Here is a 24,112-nt window from a genome sequence, read left to right on the forward strand (position 1 = left end):
CGCTACACTTCTACAACCAGCTAATACACCACTGCACCAGGCCAATGGCAATCTAGCACCACAGACAGACAAGGCTTCCTTTTGAATCCAAATACCCCTATACACTTGAAACGGAGCACCTAGAAACTGTCCCCAAACAGAGCTCATGGCACTTCCAGTCACCCATTTTATACTTTGGTGTATATGAAAGTTTTCATATACACCATGAACACTTTCATATACACCAAAGTAAGAAGCTTTAACGCGTTGAAGCTGCTCTCGGCAGCAGTTTTGCAAAATAACGAATATTTCGTTATTTTACAAAAATGCTGCAGAGATTTCAGGATTGCGCCCGTTAAACAAGAAACAGGCGCAATGATGAAGGTGCACTGTCGTGCACAACGAGGATGCCCAGGCCCACTTGAGAATAGTGGTGGAGCCTGGGCGTCCTGATTTGGCCCAGTCACCTCGCCAAGTTAAGAATCGGGGCGTGAGTTTTGAACGTTGGTGCAGGAAGTGACTTAACACCAGGGATCAGAAGAATCAGTGCGCACATAATTTTGCCAGCATTTGGATTCAACAGAATGAGGTTGTTACTTGTTCTGTGATATCACCGCATGGAATACAACCATGCTGAAATAGATGGTTTTAAACTACAAAATCTTGCTCCATTTCCAAGGAGCTTTCATTGCGTCAAATGGTCAACTTCACTGTCACTCTCTAACAGGATTTGTTTTTCCCAAAATGAAATGCAAAATACAGTTACAATTACATTGAACATCTTTAAATGAGTACTTTTTAAATGTAGGTAGCACACTTACAGGGAATGATTTGGATGACTCGCGCTTTCTTCATGTTGGCTGGCAAGTTGCCAGTTCTCATATTTTCCTTCATTATTCGCACATTGGTCAATTTCTGAAAGAAACACAGTCATCACTTGGTTAAGATGAGCCAACAGACATACCTAGCCCTCATTACGAGTATGGTGGCAAACGTAAAAACGTGTCACATTTTAAGTAGATCATATTTTTAACAGACCACCCAATTCTTTTTTTATAATTATAATTGTTCTGTTATAACACGCTTGGTATGGTATGGTTTATTTATATAGCGCCTATACACAGGCAAGTGTTTTAAAGCGCTAAAAGGGGGTGGGGGTATGGGGAAAAACAAACAGTTGTTCAGAACCTTTGAATTTCTGAGACGATAATAGTCTGTACAGGCAGAGTATGTGCGTAAAAAGTACATTTAAAGATTAGGGGATAGGGGACAACAAATAGGCCTGACAGCGATTCTGCAGTTTTAGACAGTGCAATTAAGGGGTGAAGACAAGGGAGAACAGACATATGATCTTCGGCACAGTGCGTACGGATCGAGCAAGTTCACGGAGGGTCACAGGGAGGGGAGGATCAAGCGAACCCGGTCGGTTGAGACTGGGGTAAGTGCAAGAGAGAGCCACTCTCTTGGGTTAGTTTCTCAAGTGCATTGAGTGGGGTAGGGTGTAGGGCCCTGAGGCAAGTGTGAGGGAGTACTGGCGGGGGTACCGAGGACCAGTAAGACATTGAGGTACTCCCAGCGGCCAGTTAACATGCTGTATGGAGGAGGAGGGAGAGAGGGAAAAAACTGAGAACTAAGTTAGCAGTGTAGAGGAAGAGAGAAGGAAGAGGAGAACAGGAAAGTCTTGAGGAGTTTCCAGAATTTAAGGAGATCTGGCTCAAGACGGAGGGTGACAGGGAGGTTATTCCAGAGGGAGGCACCAGCTGAGGATAAGTATCTCCCTCCAAATCTCTGCTTGGAGAACCGGCACACTCGCAAAAGGTTGGAGGTAGATGAGTGGAGGGCTTGTGAGGGACAGTATTTAGGTAGACAGCGTTGCAGGTAGGTAGATCTCAGGCCCCAGAAAGCCTTGTGTACAATGCAAAGGGTCTTGAATTTGATCCTTGCCACCACAGGAAGAGTCTGTTGCAATAGTCCAGCCTGGAGAGAACCAGGGCCCTGGAGACAGTGAGCCTCTGGGGGAAAATGAGAAAATGTAGAGTACCTCTGAGGAGGTGTAGCTGATAGTTAGACTTTTTAGAGATGTCTGAAATGTGAGAGGAGAAGGAGAGAGTGGAGTCGAAGATGACCCCAAGGTTTCTTGCTTCGCAGGTGGGTGCAGGTGCAGGGCCAAGGGAGGCTGGGCAGAGGGAAAGTGGGAAAGCAGGAGCTGCGGTCCTAATGCAAATGACCTTAGTCTTAGGGGCGTTGAGGCAGAGGTCATTTGCAGCACACCAAGACTGAATAGCGGACAGTCAGACATGAGTGAGGAGGAGGAGGCGGCTGAGGGTAGCCTGAAAGATAGTTGAGTGTCAACCGCGTAGCACTGGAAGTTAGAGGTGAAATGGGTGAATAGACATGCTAGGGTCTGACCTGTGATTCCCAGAGTGTCACGGAGACGTGCAATCAGGATTCATGGATACCCATGTCGAAGGCAGAGGAGAGGTCAAGGATAATGAGGATAGAGGGGCTGTTAGTGCCAAGATTTGAGAGCAGGTCTTCACAGGTTTTCAGAAGAGTAGTTTCCGTGCCTCTGGATGCTCTAAAGCCAGATTGATGGTCGTGGAAGGAACCAATAGATACGGGTGGAGGGTCAACTGAGAGATGGCCAGCTTCTCCAAGAGTTTGCCCAAGAAAGGAGTGATGGAGATAGGGCGTTAGTTTGCCGGAATGGAGGGGTCGGCAGAGGGTTTTTTGAGCAGAGGGTGCACAAGGGAGTGCTTCAGGGCAGTTGGGAAAGCTCCAGAGGAAAAGGAGAGATTGCAGAGATCAGCCAAGGCTGGGGCGTGGAAGTCGATATTGTCTTTGATGGATTTGGAGGGGCAGAGGTCCACCTATTTGGATGAGGCCTTCATAGATCGGACTTGTCTGGTGACCTCATCCGGTGTGATGGGCGAAAGAGAAGAGACGGTAAGGGGAAGGGGGGTCAATGGAGGCTCTGGTGTTGGTGTATGCTGTGGAGTGGAAGAAAGGGTGGAAAGGGTGTCTTGGGTTTTTGTGGTGAAGTGTGCAGCCAGGGCCGAGCAAAGGTCCTGGGTGGGAGTGACAGAAGAAGAGGCTGCTGCAGGATTGGCTAGTTCTTTGCAGACTTTGAAAGGTTTGGCTGTGTTGTTTGAGGCCGCAGAGATGCAGGCTTGAATAAAGACTCTTTTCCTGGTGCAGATGCAAAGTCGATAATGCCTTTGAAAGAGGCGGCAGGCCAGTTTGCCATATGGTTCGCCTGACGCATTCCATTTCCGCTCAGCTGCCCTACACTTGCATTTAAGGGCAGCCAGGTCGGAGTCGTACCAATTGTTGCACTTTTTGGAAGGCTTCAGTCGGACCCTCATGACAGGGGCAAGAATGTCAAGAGTGTTAGTGATAGAGTGATTGAGGTTAGCTTAATACCAGCGAGTGGTCTCTAAGCACGGGATCGGGATTCGTAACGGTGTTGCGCTGCGTTGTCTTGCTTCCAAGACAAACGCGTTGCCCCTGAGTTACCCTTCCTCACATGGGCATTTAGTGCATTGCGTAGAAAGTACTGCATGGGGTAAATATGGCTTATTTAGCTCATTCATTGCTTTCCATGTAACCTGTGGTCTAACTCGCTAACATGATCTCAACTCATAAGTAGGTGGTATTTTCCAAAAAAGATGTATTTAAAATACCATGGGTATCATTATGGGTTTGGCATTCATGATAAAAACAGGCAGTAGTTCTGTTACCACCTATTTTATGATTTCCCCGATTATGGATTTGAAAACCCATAAGCAAGAAAATTGCCAGTATATGCATGGCAGTTTTACCACCACAAATAATGGAAGTAATGATGCTGGTGGTATTACCATCAGTAGTGATACTGCCATTCCCCAATAAAGCCCAATGGAATTTCTGAATGGGCATTAACAGAATCTCATAATTAGTCAGAGAAGCCAGCAGTAATTCTGTTTGGCAGTATTAGCACTGCCTATACCGCCAACTTCGTAATGAGGTATCACATTTGCTTCCCTTTTCCACCATATTCATGTGGCCAAATAACAGAGCTAATTTTATATCTGCACAAGACACCTATACTGTCCTAGTTGTACATACTTGTATGACCATTATCACAAATAGCAACATCACCATTCGATTGTGGAGGCTCCATGAGGAAGATGTAATTACCTATTTGAGGGCAATGTGGATTGAGTCATTGATATCTCAAGTGATGTATTAAAACGCTTTCAGTGCATGACAGACTCTTTCAGTTAAGACTATGGTATTGGTATTGTTTATTTATAAAGCGCCTATACACAGGCAAGAGTTTCAAGGTGCTCAAGGAGGGTGGGAACACAGGGAAAAAACAACAGTCGCTCAGAGCCCTTGAATTTCTGAAGCGATAACGGTCTGCACAGGCAGATTAAGTGAATATGGTACATTTATTAGTTAAGATACAACAAATAGTCCTGACAGTGATTCTGCTGTTTTTTCAAGTGCACATGAAGGGGTATGACAAGGAAGGACAGAACGATCTGCAGGCAGAGCTGTAGTGCAGGTGCAGGCAGGACAAGGGAGGGGCAGGGGACCAAGTGCACCCAGTCGGTCGAGACTGGGGAAGAGCAGAGAGAGAAGCTCTCAGGATTTATCGCAAGTGCAGTGAGTGAGTGGGGTGCAGGGTCCTGAGGCAAGTGCAGAAGGACTGGCAGGGGTGCCTTGGATCTGTTATACTCTGGGGTACACGAGGCGGCCAGTCAGTGAGCTTTATGGAAAGGAGGGGGAGAGGGAATAGCAGAGAGCTAGGTTAGCAGGGGAGAGAGAAGGAAGAGGAGAAGAGGAAGGTCTTGAGGAGTTTCCGGAACTTAAGAATATCAGGTTCACGACAGAGGGTGGCAGGGAGGCTGTTCCAGATGGAGGCGTCTGCCGAGGAAAGGGATCTCCCTCCAAATCTCTACTTGGAGAACCTGCTCTCACACAGAAGTTTGGAGGTTGGTGAGCGCAGGGCTCAGGTGAGATAGTATTTAGGAAGGCAACGTTGAAGGTAAGCAGGTCCCAGGCCCCAGAAAGCCTTGTGGACAATGCAGAGAGCCTTGAATTTGATCCTTGCAGCAATGGGGAGCCAGTGGAGCGATTTCACTGCCGGAGAGGTACAGACCCTGTGCTTGAGGCCACGGATAGGTCTTGCGGTTCTGTTCTGGATGAGTTGCAGAGGGCGCAAGGAAAAAGCAGGGAGGTTGAGGAAGAGGCTGTTGCAGTAGTCAGGCTTTGAGAAAACCAGGGCTCTGGAGACAGTGAGCCGCTGGGGGAAAGTGAGAAAAGGTAGAGTGCCTCTGAGGAGGTGTAGTTGATAGTTAGACTTTTTTGAGATGTCAGAAATGTGTGAGGAGAAGGAGAGAGTGTAGTCAAAGATGATCCCAAGGTTTTTGGCCTCACAGGTGCAGTACACCATTCCTGAATAGCAGACAGACAGTCAGGAATGAGTGAGGAGGAAGACGCGGCTCAGGGTAGCCTGAAGGATAGTTGCGTGTCATCTGCGTAAAACTGGAAATTAGAGGTGAAAGTGGCAATGTAGGGTTTTCACTGTATCACAATGCATTTGAACACATTTCGGTATAGTCTAACGTTCATTCTTCTAAAAGAAGTGAGCCTGAGTGACTACAAAGCTATATAAACATTTTAACCAAATGCCTCTGAAGAGCTATGCCCTAATTGACAAACATTAATTTGTTGACTTTGGCTTTCCCATCTGATGATTGCCAAGAAAACTAAACCACAACTGTTCTCTATGAAAAAAGAAAATGTTTGTTGTGCTGCAAATGAGTTACTGTTTATGTACAACTATGTTTATCTTGGCCCTGTAATTGGAACAAGACAATTATAGGAGTAAATATTATTGCGCATAACCCGCAGCCAGTATCAGTGGGATGTGGGCCCAAGTGGATGAAAAACGCTGTTTTAGTTCTTCACAAACAAGACAACATAGTATAGTAGAAAAATACACATTTTCACCACAAATGGCTTTCATTTTAAATCTAATTATAAAGAAAATAAAGAGGTGATTAAATATTTCACTATAAAGCTAGATTTTACATTAACAAAGGGAAAGAAAAGAAAAGAAAATATCGGAAAAGAGCGATGCTGAGAAAAAAGGAAGGAAGTGTGGCGGGGGAAGGAACTAATATAATAAGATTTGGTGTTTTGTGCCACATATTGGACATTCCATGAACAGAACACATGATAAAAGGCATTACTAATTACAATCATTACTACCCCCAGTTACAATGCTTAATGTATGACCTTGGAAAGATGAAGCAGGAGTCAGACTGTATCAAACCCTTATCCAAGAGGCAGTTCCTCCTCGTCAGAGATGCACACCCAGTGCTTTATTTGTAAATAAATAAGTGCTAGTGCCAAATATTTCCTATCACGCATATGCCAAGGCTCTGTGATTTACAAATACTAATGAAATACACATGAATGTTTAACTGCTTCATTAAACACATCATCCTCCTTCCAATTTTCTCTGGATCTTTAAATGGCAGGGGTAGCATTCTGACTGTCGATACACAGAAAAAAAGAGGATGGCGTTTTCTTCCTGTAATAAAGTGATGGGCAAATGCAGGCAGAATCACTACTGAACTCATGAAACTGCCTGTCTAATACCTCAACGAGATCTTTTTAAATAGGTTGGCACTCAGCACAGGTACGCCTCCTTGGCAATGGCCTTTTAATTCGCATTACCCCTCAGGTTGTGCTCAGAGCTGGTGACTGTCCTGTTGTCCTCTCTGTGTAAGGTGCCCCTCTAGAAGCACTGGCGACTGTGCGGCATGGATCACAGTCATGTGTAATTGTGTGTTTAGAATGCAGTAAGTTGGTGGCGCAGCATGCAGTATGGTCCTTGAGACAGCCCTGGCCAGGCTGTTTCCAAGTAAGGTTTTTGCATATATTTACAGTGCATTGGGTAAGAACTTTTTAAAATATATTTTAAGACCTCTGTTCTACATTGTTTTAAATAATTTTTATATTTTTCATTTAAAGGGACTCCTTTTTTAGTGGTAGGAACTCTTCTTTTTTGACTTATGTAACTGCTAAGGTATAGTTATTTTATTTTTATTTTTATTTAATGTGATACAGTTTTACAGTTTTAATATAAAACTTTACACAAAAAAGATCTTAAATGAAAACTAACAACAAAATAATAAATTCATTTGATTATACAATTATATTCAATTATACATTTCATTATTCAATCATTACATTTAAGACCCCATTTAAACTTAATTTGACATCCATTGCATTCAACTATAAAAATACATAAGACATACAGAGCATATAAACATCATATGAGTATAAGTAATCGTTGTGCACACTTAACACTTAGACAGCTTGAGATACTTAGAGTAAACTCTGAAAGGTTTTCAGAAGAGATACATTCAAAACAATTTGATATAACTAACGAATAGAGTCCATCAGATCAACAGTATTCTAACTAACTAGAACTATATTCAGGGTGGTAACTCACAGTACAGCCCACTTGCTCAGAATATGGGCCTCTTGCTAAGAACCAAGGTTTAATATTCTATCAGAATAATACGCTTTTCCACTATACTCCATATCCTGTATAACGCCATGTGTAGCCCTTTACTTTGGGTGTAAAGACATTGGGCCTCATTACGAGTCCGGCGTTAGCCGTGCCGCTAAAACCGGCAGGCTGCCGCCAGACTCGTGATGAATTACTGCTGCCTGACTATCTGGAATAACCAGGGAATTACAGCCCCGGCGGTCCGGTAAGTCAGGCGGCGGCAATTGTAACTCCCCATTGCCATTGAGTTCCATAGGACTCATTGGGAATGGGGAGGACGGAAGCACTGGCACTGTGCGCAACAGTGCCGGTGCTTCCGTCAAAATCTGCAGGCGGATGCCGTCCCGCCCGCCAGGTCTGACCTGGTGGGCGGGCCGGTACCTGCCCTCAGAATTCGTAGTTTGCCGGTCCGGAAACAATGGTGCCGGTAAACTTGTAATGAGGCCCATTGTCTCCAAAAGGAAAGCTCCTTTATCGTATCCCCTTGATGCACATATTTACACAGATGACACATATATACTGCCACAAGGCTAGGGAACTCAGTTAAAACATGCTTTGCCATCTCAGGTTGTAATTTATTAAGACACAAACGGCAGAATTGCTCAGAAGTTATTAGGGAGAGAGCCGGACCCTTCACACTTAATACAGGTAGGCGGCTAATCCGCAATAATAGTATAAATCTTCTCAGCAAGCGAGACGGACACAGAATCAGATAGGGTTGTGCTTTCTTAAATGTAAATAATATATCAGCAATAAACGTATAACTCTTCAAGAGGCTCAAATGTGAGATGTTCATATTCCAATCCCATAAGTCAATACGTCTACTTAATGAGTGCCTCATACTGCAGGGGTATCCTCCCCACTTAAGCAACCATCCAAGTTCTTGAAAAAGGATGTTCATACTGTTACCAAAGAGCAAACCCCCCGTATTCTATACTCAGTAAGGGCCATACTTGTCAATGTGGGTTGGAAGAGCTATTCATCATTTTTATGTACATTAAAGCTAGTTTTTTTAAAACCACTGATTTTAGTGACACAATACCCAATTCTAATCTGAGTATGTCCATGGGCACACAATTTGGTAATCCCCGTACCTTCCTCCAAAACCTCCCCTCAGCAATTGGAGCAATTTCAAATCTATTCCCATTAGAGACTCTAGACCATACGTCACAGCCGAAACCAGGCATTGGATATACAATTGTCTAGTGCCAAACAAAGAATATCCTTCCCTCTTCTTGTTAAACTGACATATAAGTGCTGTCAATTGTGCCGCCTTACTTTTGCGCATCTCAATGCAGATCTTATATCCCGGGGATAAATCAATTTCCATCCTCAGATATTTATATACTGGAGCATATGGAATTTCAACATCCTGAACATATAGACCCAGTCTAGCTACATGTTTTGCGGAGAAATGCACCACCAACGTTTTCCCTCTATTAATAGTCAGACCATTCATATCTGCAAATGCCCAAAGGGCTTCTGCCGAATGCTGGATGCCACTGAAAGTGTGGTATAATATCACTAGGTCATCAGCGTAGGCCAGAACCTGACGTGTGATTTACCAATTCTCAGAGGGCAATTATGGATCGAACTCAACAAAGCAGGAATATCTGACATGAACAGATTATACAGCAGGGGTGCTGTTACGCATCCCTGCTTTACACCTCTGTTCTGCTCTACCCGCTCAGTCATAGACCTCAGGGTATCCAATCTCAAGGACACAGTGCTATTTTTATGGAGCAATTTTAAACAGAACAGAATTTCCGGGGGACACCCCAAATGCTCCAATTTATACCACAGTTGCTCCCTAGATACTGTGTTGAATGCCGCTTTAAAGACTATGAACAGTGCGTATAGCGGAGGATTGTTAATGCCATGTGCCTGAGTTATCAGAAAATCCATCACCAAGAGGTTATGAGAAGTAGAATAATCTGGCCTGAACCCACATTGAAATTGATCTAGGATACCTTTGCGCTGCACCCACCCTTGCAGTTCATTCAGGAGTAGAGACGCAAATAGCTTCCCCGCAAATAGCTTTCCCGAACAGTCCAAAATTGAGAGAAGACAGGAATTACTAGTATCAGCGCTATCCCTTCTTCAATACGGGTTTTAAAATGGCAGTTTGCCAAGAGTCTGGAATCCTACCCTCTCGAATGACCCCATCGAACAGGATTTTTAGTAAGGAGGCACAAAAAGGTGGATTATGCTTTAAAATCACATTCGCTAACCCATTTGAGATTCTTTATCTTATTGATTATAATTTCTTTACTTACAGCGAAAGGGGCACGTAAAGGCTTTCGTTTTGCCAATTTCGCCTGGGGTATAGGACAATTGGAATTCTGATTGGCGAGAAAGGTGACCCACTCATGCACTCCAATCAGGTTATCAAGGGGAGCGCCCTACAATCCCTAGCCTCCCCCAATAGGGCCCAGATGCTATGAGAGTTACCTCTACTGAGAGTGGTCACCATCTGTTGCAAAGCTGAATCTCTGCCCGAAAATCTTCATTGCTGTAGCCAATTTTTTTATCTCCTTACTTAATACATACTTAAGGGAAGATTTGCCCATTTTGCTCTCCAAAGGTCAGTCTGGAGTTTCTGCTTCATGTCTCTAATCATTTAATCGTAAGTCATATATGGCTTATGATCACTGACTACCATTCTGATTTTGGAAGTAGCATGAGAGCCAGAGAAAGACAGTATCCATGCTTTGATATCATTCAGGGACATGTACTTAAAAGCCTGGTACATCGGCCGGGTGAATCGGCACATAGCCCTTTTGACATTATTCATATTTACCTCGGACCAGATTGTTCGAGTGGCGGAGTGATTGTTTAATAACTCTCCCACCGCAGTCCAAGGAAGACTAATATCTGGGCCATTGAAACTTAGGATCAGAGCCTCATGGTCACTCCATGTATTACAGCTACCCTGTAAGTCGACAACTTTCAAGGTCATCTCATTACTAGTAAATATATAATAAAGAGTAGCAGAAGTCCCACCCCTTCTCCAAGTGTAGTCTCCTGGGCTGTGACCTTTGAAGCGACCATTCAGGATCTGCAGCTCCCAACAGTCAAAATCCAAGTTTGTTTTACCAATATATACCCTCCTGATCTGATTTATTTTGTTTCATATTACTTCTAGCTAATAATGCCGGATGTTCTGAGGTTCCCTCGCCACATGCGCAGTGACAGTTGAAATCACTGCCTATAATAATATATTTATTTCGGTGAGTCATCAGCCCAAGTGACTAATAACTCCTGTAGTTCCTCCTGCAGCTGTTCTCTAAGACCTCCCCCAGGCAGATTATACAGATTGACCAGTAATAGTTTACAAAGGCAGTCCATAGTGGGGAAGCTCACCTCTACTGCTAATAAGAAGTCATGTTTTGAAGATTTTATCTTAGTTGATTTTAAGGAATTCCTTAAAAGGTCTACCTTTAGCCCCTTTAGAGGCCAAAGATTGATGGATTGTTTATCCATCTATAGTGACCGGGGTTGTCAACCAGGTTTCCTGTAACAAAATAAAGTATAAGTATAAAATATAAGAAAGAGAAACAGAAGAAGATAGAAAATGCTCAAAACCACGGATATTCCAACTAATTAGTGTACAATCTAATTTCTTGGATATAGCTACAGGTAAAGAGTCAGCCAGCCATTTCAACATTGACTGCATGTCAGATAGCCTTATTTTTGGTAGGAAGTTGAGGCAATGTGCCTACGCCTCGCGGACCATCATTATTATTAATTGGTAATAATAAGTCCCTTTGCTTAGGATCCATGTCCAGTTCAACCCCAACGGCCAGTAATGCGTCATAATATTTACGCAGTAATTGCACAGTTGCCAAATGTTTATAGTGAACAGTTGACACATTGGCATTGTTCTCCTTCAGTGGTTCGAAGAAATCAAAGTCCTCCGAAAGTAAAACATGCAGTTGAGGGATTGAGTATAGACGTGTAAGGAATGCCGATCTAGAGAGCCATTTATTTTCGCATTTTCTGATTGATATTCTTGATAGTACCGATTCTACTCTCATGGTTGATAGCAGCCCTACACGCCGCTTCACCTTGTGCCTCTTTTTGTTTGGGTACCCCCAGAAGAATTATTTTTCGGGGCTTATTGAGAGTAGAGTAAGTTGCCAAAGAATTTTTCCGAAGGTCGGGAATCATTCAAGTCATGTTGGTCAAGGGAAATGTTAGTGTCCTGATGATCCAAATTCGCATTGGTAATCCCCTGTTCTTTGTCCTGAATAATCCAACTTGTAAGACTCCCAAGGCCTTTACTCCTACGTTTTTTACTGCAAGTGGCCTTTTCCGGGCATTGCTAATCTGCGCTGTTTCCTAGAGAAAAAGACTGCTGAGGTTTCCACTGCTTCTTCTTCCACTAGCAGAGCTTAAGATGGTACAGGTACGCTCTGATTGAGCGGAGGTAGAGGATTTACTTTGTTATCAGATCCACCGTGAAGATGGCTTTTCTCTATAATAGTAGGGAGAAGGAAATTCTCATGAATCCGGCCACATAATTTAAGGAGAATTTTAAGTGGAAATTGAATCTACGTCATAGATGATTGTATTTCAGCTAATACAACTCCACTATTGATAGAAGCTTCAAATCCTCAACTTGCACTGCCTCCTCTGAATCAATTATTAAGTTAGGTGATGCAGATAAACGCTTGTCAGGCAACGTAAGTACAAAACATTCCTCAGCATGACCCTGTGCGTTTGCCAATATGGGAGATCCTGTTTGAGGGGGTGGGTTTGCTGCCGCAGAGACTATTGATTTTTGACTGGAGAGACAAAGGTCCAGCAACAAGTTTTTGTCAATGTCCCCAAAATTCAAGGAGCTATGTGCAATTGACCCATCCTGGGGTGAACTTTCAATAGGCTCCTACGGGAGTATGTCTTTTGTTGTTTCTTTCTCACAGGAAAAGAAAGCTGGGATAGAGCCTCTCTGCACCGGAGGCGTCCACTTAGTTTGGGCATGTGGTTTATCATGTTTATCCAGCTTTCCAACCTGCTGTAGGGTGAAAGCGGCTGAGTCCCCATTTTTATCCTTCCTCAGATTGTAACCGCCCTTTTGCAGTTTTCTACGGGGAGGCATTATCTTATGCGACAATTGCTCTTACCGAAAAAAGCTGTGTGTGAACGTAAAACACACTGCACACGGTTTACTGGCTACGGGCTATTGCGCCTGACTATAGCGTCACACTCCCCAACTAGTCGAGCACTCTTAAATCCCCAAATCGCACTGTAAAGTAACCTCCCAGCAAGTATACAATCTGTCATACACATATGCCGATGTACAAAAGTTACAATTTAAATTTCACTAATTTGTCAGGAATTACTTCAGCATACCTGAGAAGCTGGATCAGATTGTTACAGATTGTTAACAGCCATGCCAGAGCCGTTCGTCACTGTGAGGGAAGGTAAGGGAAGTAGCCCGGTCTCCCGGAAGCCCGCAAACACGTGAACACACAGCCGCACACCACTGCACATCTGCTTCTGATACAGCTTTTAAAGTCAGCACCGGCCCCCAGCAGGTAGCCACAAACAAAAGACTTGTTTTGTCAAATGTCAGCAAAATCTGATTTCTGTGTGTTTTTCAAGCTGCATCCGCTTCTGTTGCAACTTTGAAAGTCAGTGTCGGCCTCCAGAAGGTAACCACAAACAAAAGACGTTGTCAAATGTCAGCAAAATCTGAGTTCGGTGTGTTTCATACTAAGGTATAGTTTTATACTAAGGTATAGTCATAGAGTTGTATAGAGTGTCTTGTGATTCACCCTTTTTTTATAACAGAAGTTTAAACCTGATGATGTATTTTGTGAAACCAAATATCTATATATAAACTAAAGGAACTGTACACCAGATTTACTTTTGCTGCCTTTGCTTGTGGGTCTTTAACGTTATTATAACCTAGTGTTTCTTTGTAGGGGGTTAATTTCCCACATGCTGTAGGTACCACTGTGGCTGTGCCTGCAAGCACTGTTAGTTACACTGGGCCTAACACACATGCCAGTTTGACACCTGAGGATAGAGTCCCAGGCTGATCGCTTCCCCCATGGCGGATGCTTTCAAGGATGTGTTCCATGAGGTCATCACCAAACATGCCCCCTATGTCCGCCTGAGACCCTTGTCAGGGAAGAAACTTACCCCAAGAGGTGAAGAGGAATACCAGATATGGGCAGACCAGACCAAACAGATGATACGCGACTGTGGAGCTCCTGACTGGGAGAAGAGGTGACGTATAATCTAGAGTCTGGGAGGTCCTGCGATGAGTATCATCCAGGCACTCATTGCCACACAACCAGACTCCACAGCGAAGGATATTATGTACACACTGGCTAGAGCCTTTGGAGCAAGGGAAACTGGTGCTGGGCTAATGGTTAAGTAGTACGCCACCCTCCTCCAACCAGAGAATATCTGGCCAGTACTGAGCCGGTTCTTCAGCTGGCTTTTGAGTGCAAGGGGAGTTGGGTGAAACAGCCTGAACATGGTCAGGCTGCAACAAGTTATGCACAGAGCAGGATCACTGCCACTTAGCGGTTGCAGCTGTAAAACTGAGAACAGACACAGAAAACCCCTTCATTGGATGAAATGGTTTGGTAGGTGCACACTCTGGAAGAAGAGAAGGAGGATACAGTGTATAGTCTACCTAGTCAGTCAACTGGCGTCTCCATACACAGTCCCAGTGCATGACCTGGGACATCAAGTGGATGATTTGTGCCAGATCATGCAGGAAATGCAGCTGCAGAGTGCGCTGGCCAAGACACTGACTTTAGTGACATCCAGGAGAGCGGAAGAGCCTCTACAACGCTATCCTGGGAGAAGGAACATCAATGCTCCATCCCTAGCAGTAATGTAATGCCACAGGTGTGGGCAAGGGGACCACATCTTCCGTATGAGCATGAACCCTCTAGATTACATAAGAGTTGCAGAGAGATTCCAGGCCTTGAACACTCCACCACATGCAATAGTGAGAAATGCAAGCAAGGACCAGAAAGCAAAGCACCTCATTCCTCAAGATTACTTCCCTTGAACCGAACAGAGACAGAAAACATCAAGGGCCTCATGCTGAGTTTGGTGGTGCAGGAAAAATGTGGAGGTAACCAGTTGATTTATGGATGCAGTACCTGTGACTGTTTTTTTGCTAATTTCATCCGCACTCGGCCCCGAGCTAAACACTAATCTTGGTACACTCTGCATGATGCATTAGTGACTGACAGCAGCACCATGGATTCTTGTAGATCATGCATCGTGCATTTCTTTCCCTTTCATATTGGACCAGAGCTTCCCATTAAGAATGTGAATTATGCCCGGATCAAACATGAAAGTAAGCACTATCTTTCCGTGTCAGTAAAAATTCTGACTAGAGGTAGGTTTTTATATTGTATTATTTATGTAAATTTAACACTTTGTGATGTGTATATTACTTTTTACCAATTGCTGTATTTTGCACAAGCACCAGTCACGTTTGTGGTAGGATGCACTGGTCACTTTATAAAGCACAGGTCACTTCCTGATGCTTTTATGTAAAATAATCTTTTTATGATATATTGAATAAAATAGAATTTTCTTTATTTAAATTGGGCATTTTATTGTTTTTCACAAGTAAAATGCATAGATCTCCATACACATATTGAAAAAGCAAGTTATACATCCATGTGAATCATAACTGAACCCTTTGGTGTCCCCACCCACCCCGCCCATCCCTCCAACCACAACCAATAGCACAACCCTGGGTAGTTAATGTCCACAGCACCCCTACTTCCACACATATCTCACAGCCGTAAAGGACAGATGAGGTGTAAACCTGTGAAGGGAGAATTTTCCTTGACAATCAGGTGCCTCTAGCGAGTTGGAGTATTAATGAGTGAGATGTTATTTTAGGAACACCTATTGAGTGATCTCCATAGAGACATAGAGGTTGTTAGCTTTAGAGTGTGAGTGGTACCCCGTTACTGGCACTTTTGTTGGCGGTAATAGAATTACCTCAAATTGTCCCGCACCGCCAAATTACACGTTTTGGTGGAATTACCACCAGTGGAATTACAAAGTGTTAATTGCAATGATTTTTTGAGGAAAAGTGGAGGATTTACCACCAGGGCTGGACGTATGTCATCCACTTTTCCTCCAAAAATCAGTAGAATTACCACTCAGTAATTCCGCTGATGGTAAATCTGCCAAAAATCTCCATAAATGGGGACTAACCCCACCCTACCACCACTTGTGATCCTGTGGTAAACCCATGGGCTCAAGTGGTGGTAACGGTAACCGTTTTTGGCAGTAATTATGCTGAATTACCATCTAATTACTGCCAAACTCAGAATGAGGATCCAAGTCTGCACCACAGGACAGACCCAAGGCTGCTGTGACACCATCGGCTAGTTCACCCGAGAGGAAGATGACCTGTAGCCACACTCTCAGCAAGCGCAGCAGCCAAACATATTGGGAGTACCTGAGGGGCTCGTAGGACCACCAGTCACCATAACACGAACACAAACAGTTGTTTTTCTGGGGCACCATTAGTGCTCCGTGGCTGATCGGTGTGGAAAAAGTGGGCAGGGTTTAGCCCACTGCTTATGACTTTTAATTTCTTTAATATGCCCTGGGTGGGAAAGACAGGGCTAGATTGGCCAAGGACAGAGAACCACTGCTAACAGAGGTGTTAATGTTCTAAAGGAAATAATCATTTTATAGTGTAGGGATGGTATGTTTATAAAAAATGGTATATTTATTAAAAAAATAGGATATTCTGAGAGTAAAAGGTAATTCTGAAAAAATCATCACAGGTTTCTATGGACTCCAAAAGTGGGAATTTAGATCACCATTCCCACTCATAATCCCATGGTGAATGCACAGGTTCGAACAGTGATATCGGTAAATGAGTATTGCAGTAATTCAGCGGATTTACCGCTGATTTATCCAACAAATGCAAAATTTGCCCCTAAGTCCTTTACGAGGGAAAGGGAGAAAAGGAATATATGACTTAACTGTATCTCCTGTTCTCCAACATTGGTATCTTTCATTCATGGATTCATATGCCGTTTGAATATTCCCAGCCTTCAGGCTGGTAATCCTCTGTAACATTAAAGGAGTTTAGCTTTACATTTTTAAACTGTTCTTCACGTTAGTGCTCTATTAGAGTCATTTTGGCCCACAATGCCCACAGCCAATTAGACAGGTCCCCTTTACTCCACCCCTGGTAGCTATCTTCATATTAGGCAGCGCACGTAATGTGGCAGTATGAGCCTAGAAGAGTCAGACAGGGGCAGGAGGGAATCCATGAAAGATACCAATGCTGGAGAACAGGAGTTAAAGGTAAGTACATTATTCATTCTTCAGTAATGGATCTTTCATGGAACATAGTGTTTGAATAAGATTATACAGGAGTACAAATACACAACCAAAATGGGTGGAGGCACAGCTCAACAGAAGTAACCAACTCACCTCTGGAACACTCACATCATGCAAACAAGTTGAAAAACACTGTCTGGCAGACTCGGGACTCCTCTCTGGAATCCCTATCGACGCAGTAGAACCTTGTTAAGATATGGACAGTCCTCCACATGGCTGCCCTGCAGATGCCGAGCAGGGAAACACCAGACAGGAACGCTAAAGTAGAAGCCACGGCCCTCGTTGAGTGTGTTCTTAGTCTTCCTGGAAGGGACCTGTTGGCCAGACGATGGCAGTGGGAAATACATGCTGACAGCCATCTCACAACGGAAGACTTTGAAAAGAGTGTTTCCCTTGCCGACAGGTCTGAAGGCAACAAATAATTGTAATGACTTTCAGAACTCCTACGTGCGAGCCACATAGAATTTGAGGGCTCAGATGACAACCAGGGAATGCAAGGAATGCTCTGCCGTAGACGAAGGAGAGTCAAGAGAATCAAGGTTCATTAAGGTGGAATGCAGAAGGGACTTCAAGCATGAACTAATGGTTTGTACGATTGATGAAAAGTCAAGTTGGGAGGTTTGCAGGAGAGGGCCTGCAGTTCGTACACCCATCTGGATGAAGTAATGGCATCCAGGAATGCTGTCTTCCAGGAGAGAAACTTCAAAGAGGCTCTGTGTAGAGGCTCAAAAGGAGGGCCGATTAGCTTTGAGAGGAGCATGATGAGTTCCCAAGATGGAGTAGGAGCTCAGACAGGGGGGGAAAGTGCAAAACAATCCTTTGAGGAATTCTTTCACCAACCTGTGTGACTAACGGGAAGGGGTTCCTGAGGTAAGCACGTAGCAGGAAATGGCTGCTAAATGCACTTTGTACAAAAGAGTGTGCCAACCCAGTATTTGACAGACAGGAGGTATGGCAAGACGTCTGCAGTCTGAACTTGTAAAGGTTCCAGGTGTTCAGTTGTACACTATATAGTAAAGTGATTCCATTTACTTCCTTAGCAGGATAATCTAGATGGCATTCGTGCCCTGGCCAAGATGTTCCTGCAGTCTTGAGGTAGTGGTATGTTTCTGAATTCTAAGGCCGCAGGAGCAATGCCATTAAGTTTAGGGATGTCGGCCGTGATGCAAGACGGACCCACCATCTCTGGCGAGAAGGTCAGAGAGCGGGGCAACATGATGCAGGGAGCCACCAACAGGTGAAGCAGGTCTGAGTACCAGATTTGCTGCGGCCAGGCTGGGGTCGCCAGGATCATCATGCAGCGGTTCTGTTTGATTGTACTGAGAACTCAAGGGAGCAGAGGGATCAGGGGAAAAGAATAAAGGAACAGTCCTTTCCATGGGAATGAGATAACAAACCCCAGAAACCTGCTCGTGAACCTGGTGCATTTATTGCTGGTCGCCATATTGAACAGATCGATCTTTGGATGACTGCACTTGGACAAGAGACAGAGAACTTTGCTTTGGTGAAGCTCCCATTCACGGCAGGATCTGAGTTCCCTGCTGAGAGATTCCATTATTGTATTGTGGATCCCTGGTAGATGGAAGGGAATTAGGAATATGTTGAGCGCCAGTACCCATGTTTACAATGCCTGTCCCTCTGCTGACAGAATCGGCGAGCAGGTACCACCTTGCTTGCGGATATAGAACATGGTGGTGGTGGTGTTCGTGAAGATGCGAACCACCTGGTTCTGCAATTGTGGCTCAAAGGACTTCAGGGCCCAGAACACCGCCCTCAGCTTAGGAACAATGATATGTAGGCCTTTTTCTTTGGGCAACCACAGGCCTCTGGTGTGGAATTCCCCTGTATGAGCTCCTCACCCCTCCAGGGAGGCATCTGTGGTAACTGTGACTTGATGTGCCAGAAGGTGAAAGGTGGCCCCGTGAGTGAGGGGTGACAACGTCTCCACCAGTGGAGGTATACTGAAAGGAATGAGGTGAAGTGTGTCCTCCCAAGACCCTGATATTTGCTGCCAATGGGCATCCAACTACTCCTGAAGTGGTCTCATTTGGAGTCTGCAGTGTGGAATTAATGGGATGCAGGATGACATTACCCTCAGGAGAGACTTGAAAGAGCGGACGGGAGCAATTGGCAGATGTGACAGTTGCTGGACTTTGTTCAGGATGGTGTTCACCCTCTCCTCTGAAGGCATGGTGACACATGTGAGGGTGTTGAGGCGCGCACCAACCATTCCTCGATATACGGGTAAACGTGAATTTCTGAACGCCTGAGGTGGGCTGCCACTGATGCCAGGCATTTGGTGAACACCCTTGGTGCTGACTTTAGTCAGAAGGGTTGAATTGGTAGTGCTTTCCTGCAAGCTTGAATCAGAGAAAGCACCTGCGACTCTGATGAATGGGGATATGGAAGTACACGTGCTCCAGGTCTAGAAAGAAGAGGAAATCCCATTATTTAGTTGTTCCAAGATGTTTTGGAGTGTCACCATGCGAAAGGTTTGAGACTTGAGAAATGTGTTGAGTCTTCTGAGGTCTAGTATGGGTCTCCAACCTACTGATACTGACTTTTTCTTCACCATGAAGTATCTAGTATACTCCGGTGCCCCACAGGTGTGCTGGCAGAACCTTGATTGCCCCTTTTGTTAGGAGAGACCATACCTCTTTGTGAGAAACCTGACGGTGTGTCACTCACTAGTCCCTGGGATTTGTCATGCAGGTGGCCAGGACACAGCCATCCAACAGCGATTCCAATAGTTCCTGGGGATGGGAGGATCACCTGGATGAGGGGTCCTGGGGGAGTGGAAGGGGTACACTAAAGGGTGAGATGCGGTATCCACTTTCTTATGACACCTTTTCCCCCCATCCTGTCAAGTAGGATATTTAGAAACTCTACCCCCCTTTTCCAAAACAAATGACAACAGACTAAGACCCGAGACGTTTCCCTGACATGTCCCAACACAACCGTCGGGCACCTGACCGCCCTTTCCCTTTCCCATCGGGATAAAGGACGGAGCAGGAGAGCACACTCTGAGCAAGGCTGAACGCATGAGAAAACAGCTATTCCACAACGGCAGTTCAAACATAGGAGAAAGGTGGCGAGACCTGAAAGGGCGTCAAGGAGGAAGTTGCCCTTGCACTTTTCAACCCAGACCTGTGAAGCCTCCGACAAAAGAAACATAAGACTGGGAATCGCAGCTGGCAAATGGTGTGACGGATGTCAGCGGTACATGGTACCCTCCCGCACTGATAGCCAGGATGGGGAGACGTGGTTGCCATCGTGGTACCGACCTTGGCTCCAGCGGCAAAAGAAACGCCAATGAGTTCAACACAGCCAGTGAGTCGGATGAACCTGATAAGGTACCTGACTGTGTTAGACTCAAGGTTGAAGTGGCTACATTAAGAAGATTGATAGACAGAGGTACATTGTTATGCACAAACTTGGTACCAGAGAGAGTGGTCCGGCGCCACCTGGGCGCTCATTCGAAGGACTTTAGCTGATATCCCTCTCCTGAACAAAGAGAATGTGGAACTGAAAAAGTATAAACACTACAAATACCAAAAGTCCATAGGGAAGGCCGGTGTGAGGTGTCAAGGTGGTGATACAAGGATCAACCAAACCCCTTGTACAATCGAAAGTCCTTGACATGGTGTGGAAGATTTTGACAATGTGGAAGTTTTGAATCCGAAAAAGGTATTTGTGAAAGAGGCGTTTGTACCCGGCTGAGGGGAACGCTGTGTGAACTGTAATTTAGCAAAGCCGTACTGGCCATAGGCCTAACTAAAACAAGCTGGTTGTTTAAAAAGACATTGAGACTTTTTGTTTGAATATTGCAAGCAGAGGAGATTGTGAATGAAAGTTGATAGTGAACCCGACTGAGAGATGTCAAGAGAAAAGCTACGGGAAGTGTATCCCATATTGTGAAGAAGCTAAATGAACTTGTGATGACAAGTATAAACCCGACTGTGGGATCTCCACATTGAGTGGTTGGTCTGCGACCTACTGAGGGAGGCTGACGACTGAGAGAAGGATCAGAGCTCGACTGAAGGGGATCCAAGCATGAAGGGTAATCACCCGACGTGAAGGTTAACCAAAGGAACTTTTGTTTTGTTGCTTTGACTTATCAAGCCCTCTGAAGCAAGAGACTTTGGACACAGAAGGCCCTGATATGGAGAAAAGGAACTAGAAGCTCGTGTCAGAGAAGCCCAGGAGTGTGCTGTGCTTACGAGTCCCGCCTTGTGCCATACAAAAAAAACATGGGGAAGGGAGACTACGGCCATAACATCCTGACATCATTTTGTGGACACTTCTTTCTTTTCTTGTGAACATTATGCCACACAATTTTGAAGCATAGAGGTAAGGATTGGCAACAGGTTTTTCTTAGTATAGGCCCTTTTTATTTGACAAGACTCCAATAGGACTGTATTATTAGCATTAGATGGTCGAAGCTTGCTCCCATCTTAGATTTAGGTTTAGATTAGGCATTTATCTCACCCCTTTTATAGTTTAATAAACACCCTTGAACTGTGAGCATGTGTGTCTGTCTTATTTTTATACCATGCCTTTCTTACCTCTTGTAGTAGCAGAGATAGGTGCCTTTCCACCTTTGGGATGGGAGTGGAGGAGAAGGGCCCAATGAACTTCACGGTTTCGCCCTGTTGAATGATGGTTAACACCCATTTGTCAGTGGTGATGGATTTCCACTGTGCATCAAAGTTGGCAGGGCACCCCCCCACTGAGGGGTTGGAAGGTCGGCACCGGGCATGGTTAGGCCTGCTTTGGCACTTGACTTCTGGAAGAACCTCTGCGTTGTCACTGGTTTCCTCAGTAAAACTGTGATCTTCCCTTGTAACCCTCCTGGTTGTTGCCGGTGCAGGATGTCTGAGGACGGTAGCAGAATCTATAATCCCTCGAAATCCTTGAAAACCTTAATTTTCTTGAACGAAAGGACTGGCAATGCTGTTGGAGAATACCCAGCGTATGAGCCACCTCGCTGTCCGCCTTGATGGCCTGCAGGGTTTCATCCACCTTTTTTTCAAATAGATCGATGCCATCAAAAGACATATTGACATCCTTGGACTGGACTTCCGGCCTGAAGTTGGTGGCCTTAACCCAACCATGACATCGTAACACTGCACCATTACCCATCTGGCGGAATCCCGTATCCACAATGTCAACAGCTATAGAAATGGCATGATCTGATGCAACTTTTTCTTCATGTAGCAGTGTAATTGCCTCATCTTGCTTATCATCAGGAAGAAAATCAAGGATTGGCCCCTGCTTGAACCACAGCTCCCGGTTGTAGCGGGAGGGGATTGCCTAAGAATTAGCCGCTTTGATGGTTATAGTGGCTCTAGAGATGGCTGTGCAGAACCAGGACTGAGAGACGGGCACAGGCAGGTATAGTTTTGGTTAAAGACTTTTATTAAAACAAAAAGAGGGGTGAGGAAATGCCTCTCTGTCATTGCACTAGAGGTGTTTCCCTACCTAGGACTAAAACTAAGGGTCTGTCGAAAGTACTATTCTGGCCCTCACACTTCAACAAAAATAAACTCTACGGTGAAAGGGTAATGTCTTTGGCATAAAGTGACTGAACATTTTTTAAAAGGAAAACAAATGGACAACTCCAAGGAAAAGGTTCCAGAGGGATAGAGTTCTTTGTTCCAGAGGGTGATTTCCTTCCCCTGGATTTCTATTCCCTTTGTAGTATAGTCAAAAGATATCAGTTCCTTGAGTTTATTTTTCTTCACAATACAAATGATATTCCAAACAACTTGATTGACAAATGTTCAAAGAAAGATACTCAACTCCAATGCAAATGTTCCAGAAGGATAGAGTTCCTTGTTCCATAGGGTGACTCCCTCCCCATGGATTTCTCTCTTCCCTTTGTTGTTTATTCAAAATATATCAGTTCCATGTGTTTCTCTTTCTTCACAACACAACTGACATTCACACAACTTGGTTCTTTATCTTTTATCTTACCAGGACACCTGGTGTACGCCCCTGCCACGTTTTTCATTCTTCTTTTCTCTGGTTTTTACAAAGCCTTTGGCTATATCTTTCTCAGGAGCCCTGTTGTGGCGATGTATTTCTTATGTATTGTTCACTTTGTCCTTGCCTGGTGTTTTTCCCTAAAGGGCTTTCTTATTTACAATTATAACTGCCTTGTATATTCTCTTGCCAAGGCTTTCTTGCAACTGCCTGGTATTCTCTTGCCATGGCTTTCTTGAACACACTCATGATTACCTGGAATACTCTCCTGCCAGTACTTCTCACAAACACACTTACAACTCTACTTTGTCTGACTTACCCTTCTGTCAGGGCTTTTCTCATGTGGGCCTTGCACACACTTCCAACCGTGACGTTTTCCTGACTTTGCAATATCTAATACTGAAACTGCCTGGTATTCTATCCTGCCAGGGCTTTTCTTATGTACGTATCGCATACATTCATAGACTGGTCTTTAACTTCTCTTCCGTTTTATCGCTTAACAAAATGCCTTTTGGCTTTATCACTCTTCAGTACTTCTTTTGATTGCTTAATGTTCATATGCATGCAGCTTTTCAATACTTAGTTTGCTTTAATATTTATTTGGATGCGGCTGTCACTTTTCAACATTTTGTTTGCTTTAATGTTTATTTGCATGCAGCACTGCTTCCCATATGCCCTGGTGTCCCTGTTTGCCTTTGGGGAACTCACTGGCTCTGTTTGGTGTGTTTTCTCCCTTCTGCGGTAATCCTGTAACAGGTGATCAGGGTCTCTTCTTCTCTCGCTGCTATCGCTCTTCAGTTTCTCTGCCTGTTGCAGTCCGTGCTGGCCTTCTCTGCTCTGTATCAGGCTTCACTAAGGTAAGTGGTGCCGCTCGGCAGCTGTGAATTCCCAGGAGCCCTCAGCCAGCATCAGTTGTTCCCGCAGCCTTTCTTCTTACGCCAACAACCTTCTTCTTCCACCTTTTTGATCTGGATGGCTCCACGGTAGCTGCTGCAGCCCCACGGTCTCCTGGTTCCAACCAAGAGAAACAGCCTTCTCCTTCCAGCAACAGTGCATGGGGTTAAATGGTGGTTGGATCTTGGTTTATTGCGCAATGCAAATAAGGCCAAAGGTAGACAGTGCAACCGGCTTCTGTTTAACATCTTCTTAATTCTGGCAATGCCTTCCTTGAGCAGCACGTTGAGGTGCTCACACATCCTGTTTGCTTGCAGGTGATAGGCA

The 24,112-nt window shown here is 44.6% G+C and overlaps 1 protein-coding gene across 4 annotated transcripts in view; it reads right to left on the reverse strand.

Moving 5' to 3' along the window:
- Nucleotides 1-24,112, reverse strand: part of PTPRE (protein tyrosine phosphatase receptor type E) — a 2,259,327-nt gene that overhangs the window by 349,412 nt on the left and 1,885,803 nt on the right. For all 4 annotated transcript variants that reach the window (XM_069611476.1, XM_069611477.1, XM_069611479.1 and 1 more), the window contains one exon: nt 801-894. In XM_069611476.1, the coding sequence (XP_069467577.1) occupies nt 801-894 (94 nt within the window). The remainder of the gene's footprint in view (nt 1-800; nt 895-24,112) is intronic.

Source organism: Ambystoma mexicanum, chromosome 8, assembly GCF_040938575.1.
Source record: "Ambystoma mexicanum isolate Mex_15411 chromosome 8, UKY_AmexF1_1, whole genome shotgun sequence".
In the NCBI taxonomy this organism is placed as follows: Eukaryota; Metazoa; Chordata; class Amphibia; order Caudata; family Ambystomatidae; genus Ambystoma; species Ambystoma mexicanum.